The sequence below is a fragment of the Apostichopus japonicus genome, chromosome 18 (genome assembly GCF_037975245.1).
Source record: "Apostichopus japonicus isolate 1M-3 chromosome 18, ASM3797524v1, whole genome shotgun sequence".
Taxonomy (NCBI): Eukaryota; Metazoa; Echinodermata; class Holothuroidea; order Aspidochirotida; family Stichopodidae; genus Apostichopus; species Apostichopus japonicus.
Window position 1 is genome coordinate 2,240,081 of NC_092578.1, and position 13,325 is coordinate 2,253,405.

Below are 13,325 nucleotides of genomic sequence, written 5' to 3' on the forward strand. Positions count from 1 at the left end.
TAAAGATCTTATGGAAACAAACAACATTGGTGTTTTTTTCTGAGAATAATGAAGGAACAAAGATAAAAAATTAATAATAAAATAAGACACTATAATACCTCACTTTGTCAATTACTTGATAATACTTTCTTCAAGTTAAGTCAACTCTGATTCTTTCGCTCTAAGAAAACCATATGGTCAGCTGTTTTATCAATGGTTTTCTCTCTCATTATAACATTCGCTAAGAATTTGTAAAGTTTGAACCAAGTAAGAAAGATTCCTCTTTAGTTTTGAAAGAAGCAAATCATCTAATGGACCATATGTCCTACTGAATTGTAAATTTTGGTTCTGCAAAAAACAACATTGAAAGATTAGTAGTAATGTTGCTAGTAGCATTCACCTGTTTGATGAAATGTGTTGGTTAGTATGAATGTGTGCATGTGTGTATGTTTGTGTGTTACATTATCAAATGTGGTTAGATCTATTCATCATACTATACATTTCTTGATCGAACAATGGGTCGTGTTTCATAACAGAATAAACATGTGATCAACGAGGATCTCCTACTTAGACGTGCCCAACTCCACGCCCCGAGGAAGCCGGTCCCACTGAGGACCCCCTCTCCAAACGAAAGCAACAAGAGAGCTTCATCTAGAAGGCATGAGAGTAAAGGTAACTAAGTAGTAACAGCTTTGCGTATTTCAGTGAGTTTTGCTAAGACTGACTCTCATGAGGAGGAACAATAAAAATAAAAGTCAACTTTTTACTGACAGTCAAACACTTTGTGAATGTTAAGAAACGATGGGTTCGTAGGTAGACTTCATAGGGAGACAGAACTTGTACTCTCATTCTTACATAGTTAGCTGTACTCATGGATTTGTACTTGTAACGTTAGTCCATGCATGTTGGAAATATTGTATAGAAAATACTTCAAACTTAAGTACTCACACTTTAGCTTAGAGCATGATACTCATTCTTGTAACTCAAACCAAGGGGAACCCTACTCTTATTCAAACTCATGCTGATGCACTTGTCCAAAAATTTGGTTTAAAATGTGACAAAGTGAGCTATAAACAGATCAGTAATCATGACCTTTTGAATTGAGAGCCGTAAACATAATAAATGGAAATAATTTCAGAATGTGGAGGTTGAATTGATTCTTCATGTGTCCTGAATGAAAAGACTTAGTAAAAATTAACAATCGATCAATCAATCAACTTCTTTTGCATTGCAATAATGTTGAGCAGGTTATTATAAAATGCTACCCCCCCTTGCCCCAAATGTTTGAGGTGTCAGACACTGGGGTTAACCTTGTACTCCTTGCATAGTGTTTTATCATGGTTATCTGGTAATTTGTCAAAAAGATGTGGCTTTTGAGTAAATTGTTATAATTTCCAGAATGATCATCACATAGTGAGCAATGTGTGGCTTAATCTTTATGGTTGCGATTATTAACGGCAGATGTACCAGCAAAAGGAAAAGAAAGTCTGGATTTTTGTGGTCTTTTATCTCCTTTACTTCCAAGAAATGATTCAGAATGCTGTATCTTGTCAAGTTGAAGGGGGAGGGGGGGGGGGGGGGAAACAAACCTAAAAGAAGGCTAGAAAATTTGATAGAGAATAAAACATAATATTCTTGTATCATAACTGAAAGTATTTTTGAGCCTTTGTCGACTTGCATCATACCCTTGCATAAAGTGGTCTTTAAACACAAGCTTTTCTAACAATATCAGCGGAAAAATTATTAAATGCTTGTTTATTTAATATTGCTGTAAGGTGCTTCCAGCTTGCCAGGAATGTTTTCATAATAGTTATCAGAGATCTCTTCTGAGATCTTGGGGAATATCTCCGTATATCGGTGTGACGTGATTGTGAAGCATGTCGTAGTTAGGTCTGTATGGCTTCTCTCTCCCAGTAATTATTATCCTGAATTATCTTTGTCCTTCCTGTGTCGTATAGATGCATCCAACATAAAGCAGAGAGGAAGCCAGAGGCATTCCAAGAAAACACGAAAGAAGCCGTTACCGCCCAATCAGGAGGAGCTGGATAATGACAGCTTGACGTTCGGTATACCTCTAGAATACTTACCTACCTCATCGACTAATGAGGTAATTAATTAACGGTTCTGCTACACGATTATATCTATTTCTGGTTGATAGAAAACCTTGTGTGACGTAATAACAAGTAACAAGATACTGTAGGAGAAAATTCTCTTGTATTTAATATATTATATAAGGTAACTAACAACAGTGTTCTAACAAGTTATAAAACATATCAAGTTCTTTAAATTACTTGTATTATTTAAATCATTGGAATTTGTTTAATTTTCAGCACTTTTTCAAAAGAATTGAAAGTGTATGTGTTACCTGCTTTGCAGTAATATCAGATGGCTTGCCTTTTGAACTTAACCTCTCGTACTCACAAAACAAGATGTTGAACTTAACTCTTGCTTTCTTCATTTAATATCCCGATTTCTAGTACTCCATTGAAATTGTTCATAATTTGAAAATTTGACTTTTGCTAATTTTGTATTATTAATGAATCAGTTAACTTAAATTAATTAAGTAGTTGATCAATCAATCAATGAATATTTTGTGTGAGTTAATAGAATTACTGTATATATTGTCTTGCAGTTTGTTCCATTATTCCTGGAGAAGTGTTGTTCCATTGTGGAGACATTTGGCTTAGATGTAGTGGGTGTTTACAGAGTGCCTGGCAACACAGGTGGTATTGGTTATCTAAAGAGTGAACTCCAAGCAGACATCAGGGAGTTGGACTTTAGGGATGAGGTAATGTATCTTACAAGAGTGTTCTGAAGAACTTTATGAATAGAATATATAAACTCACAAGTTATAGCTTGAATATTGTAGTTGTGGAGTGTAGAGTTCATATATTGATTACAAGAAGGGGGGAAGTCAAAGGTCATTTGAGGTCACATTTTGGAATCTTAGATAATGACACTTAAACTACATACTTGCATACATATGCAGTGATTAGTGTTACAACATTATTGTTTGCCGTGGATGTCAAAGAAACTCCAGAACACGGGTTTCACTTCTCCAGGACTCGGGGAATCTATACGGATTACATTTAGTTACCTAACCTATTACATCAAAATCTATATTAATACAAATAAATATTCTAATACTGATTATAATTGGAACTGGTTGCGACTTAATGTTTCACAAGTTTGATGATCGTCAAACCACAACTAAATATAAGTTATATTTCATTAGTACATGAAGTGCTACTGAATGGTATTGAACACTGATCGGATACATATGGTTACAAATATATATATATTAAAATAATCTGAATTTCTAAAACTTCTGCTCAATTCAGCAGAAATCAGTAAGTCGCTTTGACTTTACAACCATGCGGACAATCTTCTCTATTAAATAGTTTCAATTCCTGCTACTCCTTGTCACTTTCGGTGATCATGCACTGAAGAAGAGCTAGTTTTGCTCGAAAGCTCTGCAAAAACCAAACATTGGCTGTTTTACTTCCAATTACTTCCCTAATTTAATTATTGTATCTCACTCGAGATCCCGCCTTTCTCTAAATGTAGCATAGTTGTTTAACAGTTTTTCCGTTATTCCCATATATATATATATATATATATATATATATATATATATATATATATATATATATATATATATATATATATATATATATATATATATATGTATATGTATACAAAGATCTATTTCTATTTTTCAACAGAGATGGAGAGACGTTAATGTGATCAGCAGTCTTTTGAAGTATTTCTTCCGTAAGTTGCCAAACCCTCTCATTCCATCAGAGCAGTACTCATTCTTCATCCAGGCAAACCGAACTAAAGATCCAGCCCAGAGGATGGCCAACATACGACGAGAAATCCATAACTTGCCAGAGCACCATTTTGCTGCCCTCCAGTTCTTGATTAAGCACCTCAAACTGATCTCCAATAACTGTAGCGTAAACAAAATGGAGGTTCGGAACCTGGCCATAGTTTTTGGTCCTACTTTAATACGTACGGCGGACGATAACATGGTACAAATGGTGCAGGATATGTCAGACCAATGTAAGATAGTTGAGAGCGTCATCGAACATTGTGATTGGTTCTTCTGTGAGGACGTGGAGAGTCAGCAGAATATTCCCCATGATGCTTTGCCAGGGGCTGATATCATGACAGATGCAAATGTTTTACTTACTAAAGCAAGGGAAGACAAAAAGAACAGTAAGTACAATCTCAAAATGTTTTCTTAATATTCACGGCAAAAAGTATCTGTAAATGCATAAGAATGGGCCGAAGAAATGGGGACTACGGCAGTGTAATATAATAATAATATTTGATTTTTATATAGCGCTTTACACCAGCGATAGGTCTCAAGCGCTTTACAGACGTTATATTACACCTGGTCAATGATAACCTGTCCCAGAGACAAGCCCTCCAGTCGGCAGCAGTTATATACTGCGCCCAGTGACAAGTTACGTCACAGGTACCCATTTAACTCCTGGGTGGAGAGAGGCAAGTGAGATAAAGCATCTTGCCCAAGGACACAAAGCAATGAACTATGCAGGAATCTAACCAGCAATCTTTGGATCACGAGTCCAACGCCATAGCCAATTGGCCACCATGCTCTCTAAACACTGCGAGATATGTACAAGTTCTGTCCATAAATAGAGAAGTACTTAATTAACAGGCTAGACACTATTGAGAACAAATAGTCATACAAAAGGCAGATCGATTGACTTTAATTTGTAATGTTCATCCCATCTTCTGTGACATTTGTATTCTTGGATGGTCAAATTTCCCCCTGAGGTTGACTGATGGACAAATGGTTTCGTAACATTCACACAAGGCATTTGAAGTCACCGGAGGTCTCAAACAGTTAAACGACAGGTACATTAATGTCACAGTCGAATTAAATATTTTGGTTTGTAGGTTTTGTAACAATAATATTACTTTGTTTTGCATGAAATTTTCCGCATGCTTTGTTATCCGATTTTCCATTCTAGTGTAATTTTGTTACCAATTTGAATCATTTACTTAAGATCAAGGTCTGATATGCTGTAATTTTTTCTCTTTTCAGATGAAACTATATCACCTAAGGACATAGTGGCCTCTGTTCTCAGTGCGGCCAATAGGAAACTGAAGAAACCAGATCGTCGTTCCATTGACGCCTCCAAGGACACTGATGAGAAGGATGGTGGCCAGTCTACCACTTCCTCAAACTCTAAAGCATCAACTAGAGGAAGCTCACGGACCGAGTCGCAGTCAACAGAAGCAGACTCGTCGGTCGGCTGCGTGGACGGCCAGACTCCGACAAGTTTTTCGTTGGATCCCAAAGATGGTGACAACCATGCTGACATTTCTAACTTTATGTTTCCAGAGGAGTTTACTTTTGGTTCTGTCAGAGGTAGAACTCTCGAAGATAATTCTCCTAATTCCAAGAGGACTTTTCACAATAATTCCAAAGACCGGCATCAGAAGGGTGATGGAACGGCGAACTGGATCATGAGGGACGACGCCCCGAGGTACCAATGGAAACAGACGGAATATTCAAAGGAAAGAGAAATCATAGAACAGCAACACAAGCTAGCTGTGCAGGACTATGAGAAGGAAGAAAGTACAAATTTAGATGAAATATTTCGATCTAAAGAGAGATTAAAAGATTTCTGTTCAAGTAAAACAAGTGCAATCGAAACAGTAGTCACAGTAGACACACAGTCTGTAACATCGGATTATTCCACTACGTCCTCAAATAACAATAACTGCTTTACCGATCATTCAACAAGAACTACTGATAGGGGACGTAAAAGCAGTACCTCACTAACCCCAGATTCGAATGTCTCCTCCGAAGATAGCGAATTCTTTCGTTCCATCACAGCTGCTTATGAAGTGAAATATCAGAGTTTATTCAACAAAGAATCTGACGAAAGCAGCACGTTAGTTGGAGAAGAAAGTGAAAATTCCTCTTCTGTTTCAGGAACGGAGCAAAGACCAGATAACTTTCCTCGGAGTAAATCATTTACAAGCGGTCAGCTTTTGGCTTGCAGTCAGTCTCCACAAAAGAGTGATAACGTTAGTCGACCGACATCGTTAGGTCTGGGAGATAGAAGGAATTCACTCAAACTTTCAGCTGCTTCGCAATCTCTCCTTGTATCCCCAAGAAGTCCTCAGAAGAAAACTAAAATTGAAGTCACAATTGTTTATGAAAAATCAGAGGTAACACCTCAACTGGAGAAAAAGACAAAATGTCACTCTTTGGAAAGTAGTCCCGAAAAGAAACAGGCTCTGAGCCCGGCTGCACGAAAGGAGAAAAATAGGCAACAGAGGAGAAGAAGGCACACCCTGGGAGGACCGAACGAGGCCAGAAACAGTCAGAAAATAGTAGAAATTACGTTAGTAGGCGAGCACACAACCACTAAGAGTGAGAATGCTTCACCCGTCAGGAGGCTTAAATCTTCCCAATCGTTCGGTAAAGCCTCCGATATAAAGGAGAGGGAGAAGAGAAGGAACTGCTCGAGTAATCCAAACTTGATAGATGGAGTCTTGGACGGTGGGAAGAGTTTAACGTTACCGTCAAAGAAGAAACCAGCAAGTCCTACAAAGTCTGATAAAGATTACCACCCTCAGAAATTAAATACTAAACAGGAATTCTTTGAAATTCAGGCTGCTCTGTGATCACTCATAAATGAAATCTGTGATATTTTTAGGTATGATCATGCTTCATGTATGGTCATGCTTCATGGTCTTTGTGAATCCTGTATGAAACTCAATGGTTACTGATTAAGTGTGCTTGAACATGTTTAATGATTCCTGATTAAGTGTGCTTGAACATGTTTAATGATTCCTGATTAAGTGTGCTTGAACATGTTTAATGATTCTTGATTAAGTGTGCTTGAACCTGTTTAATGATTCCTGATTAAGTGTGCTTGAACCTGTTTAATGGGCTGTGGTGGCAGTCTTTTACATCTGTACTATGATCCAGGTTTTCAAATCACTGTATATTCATAATGGGACCTCCCCCCCCTCCCTCTCATCCCTGTCTGTTGAACTGTTATCATATGTTAGTGACTACAGTAGCCTGTTATACTTACTGTTTGGTGCATTTTAATAATCTGTGACCCATCTTGCCCCCCTATGTATGAGACAGTTATAACAAATATAGTAATAATAATTTTTAGTTTACATTGTGGTAATATGTCCTAATCTAGCATGTTTGTCAGTCACTGTAGCCTCTGGTTACATCATCTACCTTAAAACTTGTCACAAATGCTGGCTTTGGGATAACAGTCATGACAAGATGCATTCACACTAAAGTATTAACTTTAGGGTTTCATAACCTCAGAGATCGAACGAGTTGTGTTTATATGTGTCATTGATCATTTCAAAAGACAACCGATATAAATACTTAACATCTACTGAATGCTGTTGATAAGGATTTACAATGAAGATTAATTCATCACTTTGTTCACTTTTTGTTTGCTTGAACATCAACTCAAATATTTGTGCATATCAATTCGATTCTTGGTTTCTATGGTGATCAGCAATGTTGTTATGATTAGATAATTTAAGATTCTGCTGGTATTAATCGATACTTTCATTTTACATCAGTTTTATCTGATATTTGAGCTCTTTCTGCACCCCCTTCATTCCACATATTTTGTTGGTTTTTTTTTACTGTGGCATTTCTATTATATTTTCATTCCCTTTTGTACAAATGGATGGGGAAGGGGCTGGATTTGTCATCGCTGTAACTGTTTAGCATACATTGTTCTTAGGCAAAACAGAAACTGCAGATGCTTACAAATTTAAAATATATAAAAAATTGAAAAATAATAACAAATCTTGTGAAACAATGTGAAGACTTGTTGGAGTGAAACAGTTAACTAAAATATAAAAATAGCACTTTTCATGGTATCATCAATAAGGTAAAATAGCTGTTTTCTAGCACATAGATGTACTTTTTCCAGAACTATGCTGTTAGTGTGTTTCATATTTGTGTCAAGACAGATGCTTTAAATAGCCCCACCCCCCCACCCCCCATTAGCATATATTTACAACAGAAACTTTGAAAACTCACATTTTCCTGGCAAAATGTACCAAACCAGATTTTGCATGCAAGAATGGAGGCAGAGGGTTTTGTTATGTACTAAAAAGGTATATCTTCAGCTGCTTGCAAACATTTTCAGTGAAAAGAGATCACTTCATTGTTGGGTATAAAATACTGCATCAGTTATTACTGTAGTAAACTAGATGGCAGGGGAATATAGTTGAAGATTGAAAGTCAAGATTTGCTGGCTTTGTTTGTATTCTTAACGAAGTTGCTTAATAATGAATTACCAAAATATGATTCTGTCTTTCTGTGTCATTTTCAAACCTCTGAATTTAGGAGGTATTTTTGTTTGAAAACTTCACTTGGGGTTGAGAGAAACAAGGCTGCAAGCCAGACCAGATACTTAAATATCTTTTTACCTTGAGTGTTTTGCCTGATTAGACGTGCAGAGTTGGTTTCATGTTTCACGAGCGAGGATAAAAACAAATAGTTAAACTAAATCAAGGTGAAAAAATCTTTATTCAGTGAGTTCTTGCAATGATAAGGAATTATGTCTTTGGGCTATTTGGAATCATGTTGTATCAGTCATATTGTGTGTATGTATGTGTATATGTATGTGTGTATCATGTGGAACATGCAATCTTGTGTTATCTGTAATATTTGGTTACCATATATTCATGTGAAATCAAACAGACTCTTGTTTCTTGTAACAAGATGAATGACTATATCAATTCAACGTGCTTCCTTTTACCGGCAGTCTACAAAAAGATTTGATTATTTAATTGATTAAAATATATTACTTCGGTCTTGGTAAACAAATTAAAGCCTCTCCTGTGATTTGTACTCGATTAGCTTTAAAGTTTGAAATTCCTGCTTATCAGTGATGGGACGTTTCATTGTTTTGTCATAGGTCAGGGTTTTCTTTGCCTATGGACGCTGGTTTTATGTATTTACTACCTGATACAGTTGATGAGCAGTATTTTTGGTTAAAAAAGGTATACTTTAGTTCACAGATTTTTAACTTCTTAAAAAGGAATAAATTTTATGATATTATCACTAAACTTAGCTTAAAAATGAAGTGTTTTTCTTTTAATAGAGTGTTGTACTAGTTCATGGAACGGTCGGGTGATGGGAGGGCCAGAGAACATTTAGAATTATAGATATATTTTCGTCTTGAATATTTCCAAGGTTCATTTTTCAAAAGGTGTACTGCGGTTGGTAAGTGGACTTTGTAGTCATAACAATCGTTTTGGAATCTCTCCTGTGTAACTTGTGATATAAATCTCAGAGTGGCATTAGTACATTTACTTGTGTAGAATACAATATATAATAATTCACAGGGTGTATGTAACTAAAATGATTATGATACCTGTAAATACTCATAGTCCTAAGATGTACTTCATTGAGGTGTGCTTCATATTACTGTATAGTCTATGTGCAGTGACTTAGTGCTCATATTTATTGTAATATCTTACTAGCTTTGTCCTCCATTGACTGTCCCAGTATATGCACGTAATAAAAGCTTACGTACTTGTATTTTATGTAATCAAATAACCGATAATTAAGTCTGAGCACCATGTTTGTCATTGAAGTTATTTGGATGTAATGATTGATGTTATCTGAAGTAGCCAAGCTAGCTGTTGGTATTAATCACATTGCAAACTTTATATATATATTCAAAACTTTACGAATGTTCAGATTTTATATTTCTTTTGCCAGGTCTTTTTCTCAAGAACTTGAAAAAATTCTTTCTTCCATCACAAAAGACCTTGCAGAGTAAAATTTTTATTTTGAAAAAATCAGTTTTTCTGTATGCTGTAGTTTTCTGAGATTTGTTTTCCTAAAGGAACATTTTTGCAACTTCACAATGAATATGGAGAGTCGTATATAAATTTTTGTCAGCTCTGCTCTTTCAGGTAATATTTCATCCTGCTATTCTTATTCATTTAATCAAGTTTACTTAGCCATGAATGGACAGATGTGACAGTCATTATTTACTCTTGTGTTGTACTTGTGTTGTGTTACCACCACCCCCATCCCCTTCCTCTTCCCTCCTCTATGGTCTTTCCCCCTCTGGTGTTTATTTATGCATAATTTTCCTACAGATACCCTTTTTGATGCAACTTCAAGCAGGGTATCAACTAAATGTACATGATGTGCTTGGCTCTTTAAGTTCATTTTGTATGATTCTGTAATTCAAGTCTTACAGTTTATAAACGACGTACTTAAATGGAGTCATACCTTCTCACCCTGACAGGGAGAATGGGTATATTACAAGAGGAACCCTTGAGTGAGGGATTAGGTTGGAGGAGGGTATGTGGAGGGGATATTACAAGAGGAACCCTTGAGTGAGGGATTAGGTTGGAGGAGGGTATGTGGAAGGGGATTAGTAGAACAAAAATAAAATGTGTAGCATCCTTGTGGTCACGTTTGCTATTTGTAGCATCTTGACATTGGTTGAGTTACAACTATGTAGAAGTGTCAGGTCAAAGGTCAATACAAACAGTCTATTTTAACATGATGCAGTTCAGTAAGAATTGTCTCCAAGACATGAGAATGAGACCAATGGACAGACCTACACAGATGAATAATCAACAGAAGATAGGTAGATGCATAGACATAACTTTACACAGACCGATAGATTTTCACACGGACAAACTTTACGTAGACATGCTTGGATACAGTACTAGGTCATGTTGATAGATATACTGCCTTAGAAAAGGTCATGACCCTAAACAATTACACAGACTTGCAGACAGATAACCATGGTAACAGAATGTCACAAATTTATAAGAAGTGTAGTCACATGTTGGTGCCAAATCTATGAACCCTACTATTTCAACTTTTGAATGGTGTTACAAGGTTTGGCAAATGGGTAAAGAAATGGACAGATGTTATCTAAGTTAAGTCAATAACATTCTCCAGGTGTCAGTTGTAATCTAGCTTCAAATCCCATAATGCATTCTATTATAAGCTTGCACGCACCATGACTTATCCTGCTGGTAGGTTCCCAACAAATCACATAAAATTATTAAGCAAAAGAAAAAGTTGTAACAGAAGAGAGCTGGTACAACTTTGGTTTTCTAGTAAACAAACTTTGAGAAGAAAAAAAATTGCACAAATGAAGATGCTAGTATATACAATGGAGTTAAATGTGCCCATGTTGTCTAACAAAAAAATGCATAAATAAATTTACCATGTTTATTTCTCCTGACTTGAACATAGAGGTTAAAATTATGGTGATGTACTCTGGTCCATCATTCATGTATAATGTGATTTTGTATGTACTAAATTAAATGAATCATTAAAGGCAATTAAATTTGTGGTAATTATTAATTTCACTCTCAATTTAGTTGTGTTTCATCAGGGAGTAGAGGATGATGTTCACTTTGCAAATGACTTGAAATAAATTTTCAATAAATAAATAAATATGTTTTCATTAAAAGGTTAATGTTCTATTATACCTTATGTATTTGCTTAAAAAAAATTGTCAACTTAAGGATTCATTTGCCAAAGTTATTTCATTAAAAATTTTAAAAAACTTTCACGTTGCTTATACTTTTTCAGTCATAAATGATGAAGATAAAAATCTCTTCATCACTTTCATTCATTAACATCTTGAGTCTTTTGTGAAAATGGTTAAATAAAGCACAAAAAAAATTGTTTAGCTGCTCACTGTTAATGTTGAAAAATACTACATGAATCTATATTCAATAGACCTACAATTCAATGTATTGAATTTATGAGTTAATTTCTTGTAAACAGTCCAGTTTTGTGATCTCTACTGATTCCAAAAATATGTTGTCGACAATGTTTCTCTCCTTCTTGTTTGCACGTGTCTGTTAACAATGTTTTTTTTTTTTATATAGATAACCAGTAGCCTAATCATGAGAGTGCTTGGTTAAATTCCAAGCTTCACTGGTATGCATTAGAGGCTTAAGTGTCCAACGCAATTACCCTTTGCTATTTTCAATTTATTTCGACATTTTCATTAGATTTTGGTGCAGATTTATTCAATTGAAATACAATTTATCTTGACCAGGTTGACAAAAGAGTTTTATTTACCCTTCATAAAGTCTTGTCAGTTATTGACTCTTTTTTTTAAATTTTAGTATTTACCTTAAAATTCCAAAAGTTTTCTATTAAATCTCAAAATTCTATCAGGTGGGGGTATAACAACTACTCATCTCTCCAAATCTGTGAAACTACTTTCTGATGGTTTTCTTTAAAAAAAAATTGTTAATGTTTTTTATTTCTTTTCTGTCTGACCTAGCAACTTCTCTCAGACTTTATGGGACTCTCTCTTCTCAAATCTTTTTATATTTCACTTTGCATTATGAAGTTGAATTCACATTGCAACGAATGCTGAGTGTTTTCATTCGGAACTGTATTTGGGTTTTTTAAACAATTGTTCATGTAATATTTTATCTCTCTTTTTCTAAGTTTGTAAATTTTTTATTTTATTTCCAGCTGTTGTGAATTTACCCAGGATTCAATCAATGCTTTCTATTCTCTCTCTTTTTGTTGTCCTTTTTGCATTTTTCATCAACTTCTCGATAATTTTGTAAAGGATTTTGTACATATGAGTTATCCACACCTGGTAAAGCAAAACCAAATTTGAATTCTTTTGGTGTGTCTGTATGTGTGGGTTTTTTTTAAAATAATAATGAATGAGAGAAAAAACTAAAAGTTGTTGTATAGAACAAATTATTATGGTATATAGTTGCTTGTAAATGTGCGCTGGTTTGTCTGTAAAATGTGTTATATATAGATTTTGTTGCATGAATAGTTCTCTAGGACATAAAATGTTTTATTTTCAAGAAGTAAAAAAGGAAATATGCAATTTGGCGAAATAAATAGCAATGCCAGATGGCTTGCTGAAAAACAAAACAATTGTTGTCTTCCTTTTTCACTATGCCAGTTCTTTGGGGGGGAATTTTTTTTTTTTTGGGCTAATGCTTAATTTCCCTTAAGAATATTCTTCGTTAACGTGACTGCTACAGTTGCACTCCAGTACCGAAGGCATGGAAACTATCTGGTTGATCTGTTGCATCCTATTCTGAACTAAACTTCAGTACATATTGAAGGATAAAAACCCTTGGAAATTGGCCAAAATGGTAATACAAAATGCAAAGACTGGAGTCATATATGTTTGCAGAATCACAGTTCATTATGACCACAAGTGTTAAAACTGAATGACAATTTGTCCATTCAGACCTCCGCCTTCTCCCTCCTTTCCTCTATCACCCACCTCCTGCACCCATCTACAAAACTCCTCTCTTTTCTCAAACACTCTAAC

The 13,325-nt window shown here is 35.3% G+C and overlaps 1 protein-coding gene across 6 annotated transcripts in view; it reads left to right on the forward strand.

Annotated features, from left to right (window-relative positions):
* The window catches only part of LOC139959125 (rho GTPase-activating protein 23-like), a 54,636-nt gene extending 46,620 nt beyond the window's left edge, over positions 1–8,016 (forward strand). For all 6 annotated transcript variants that reach the window (XM_071956717.1, XM_071956722.1, XM_071956719.1 and 3 more), the window contains 5 exons: positions 516–651; positions 1,938–2,086; positions 2,612–2,767; positions 3,705–4,200; positions 5,057–8,016. In XM_071956717.1, coding sequence (XP_071812818.1) covers positions 516–651; positions 1,938–2,086; positions 2,612–2,767; positions 3,705–4,200; positions 5,057–6,651 — 2,532 coding nt within the window. In that variant the 3' untranslated portion in view covers positions 6,652–8,016. The remainder of the gene's footprint in view (positions 1–515; positions 652–1,937; positions 2,087–2,611; positions 2,768–3,704; positions 4,201–5,056) is intronic.
* Positions 8,017–13,325: the final 5,309 nt, after the last annotated feature.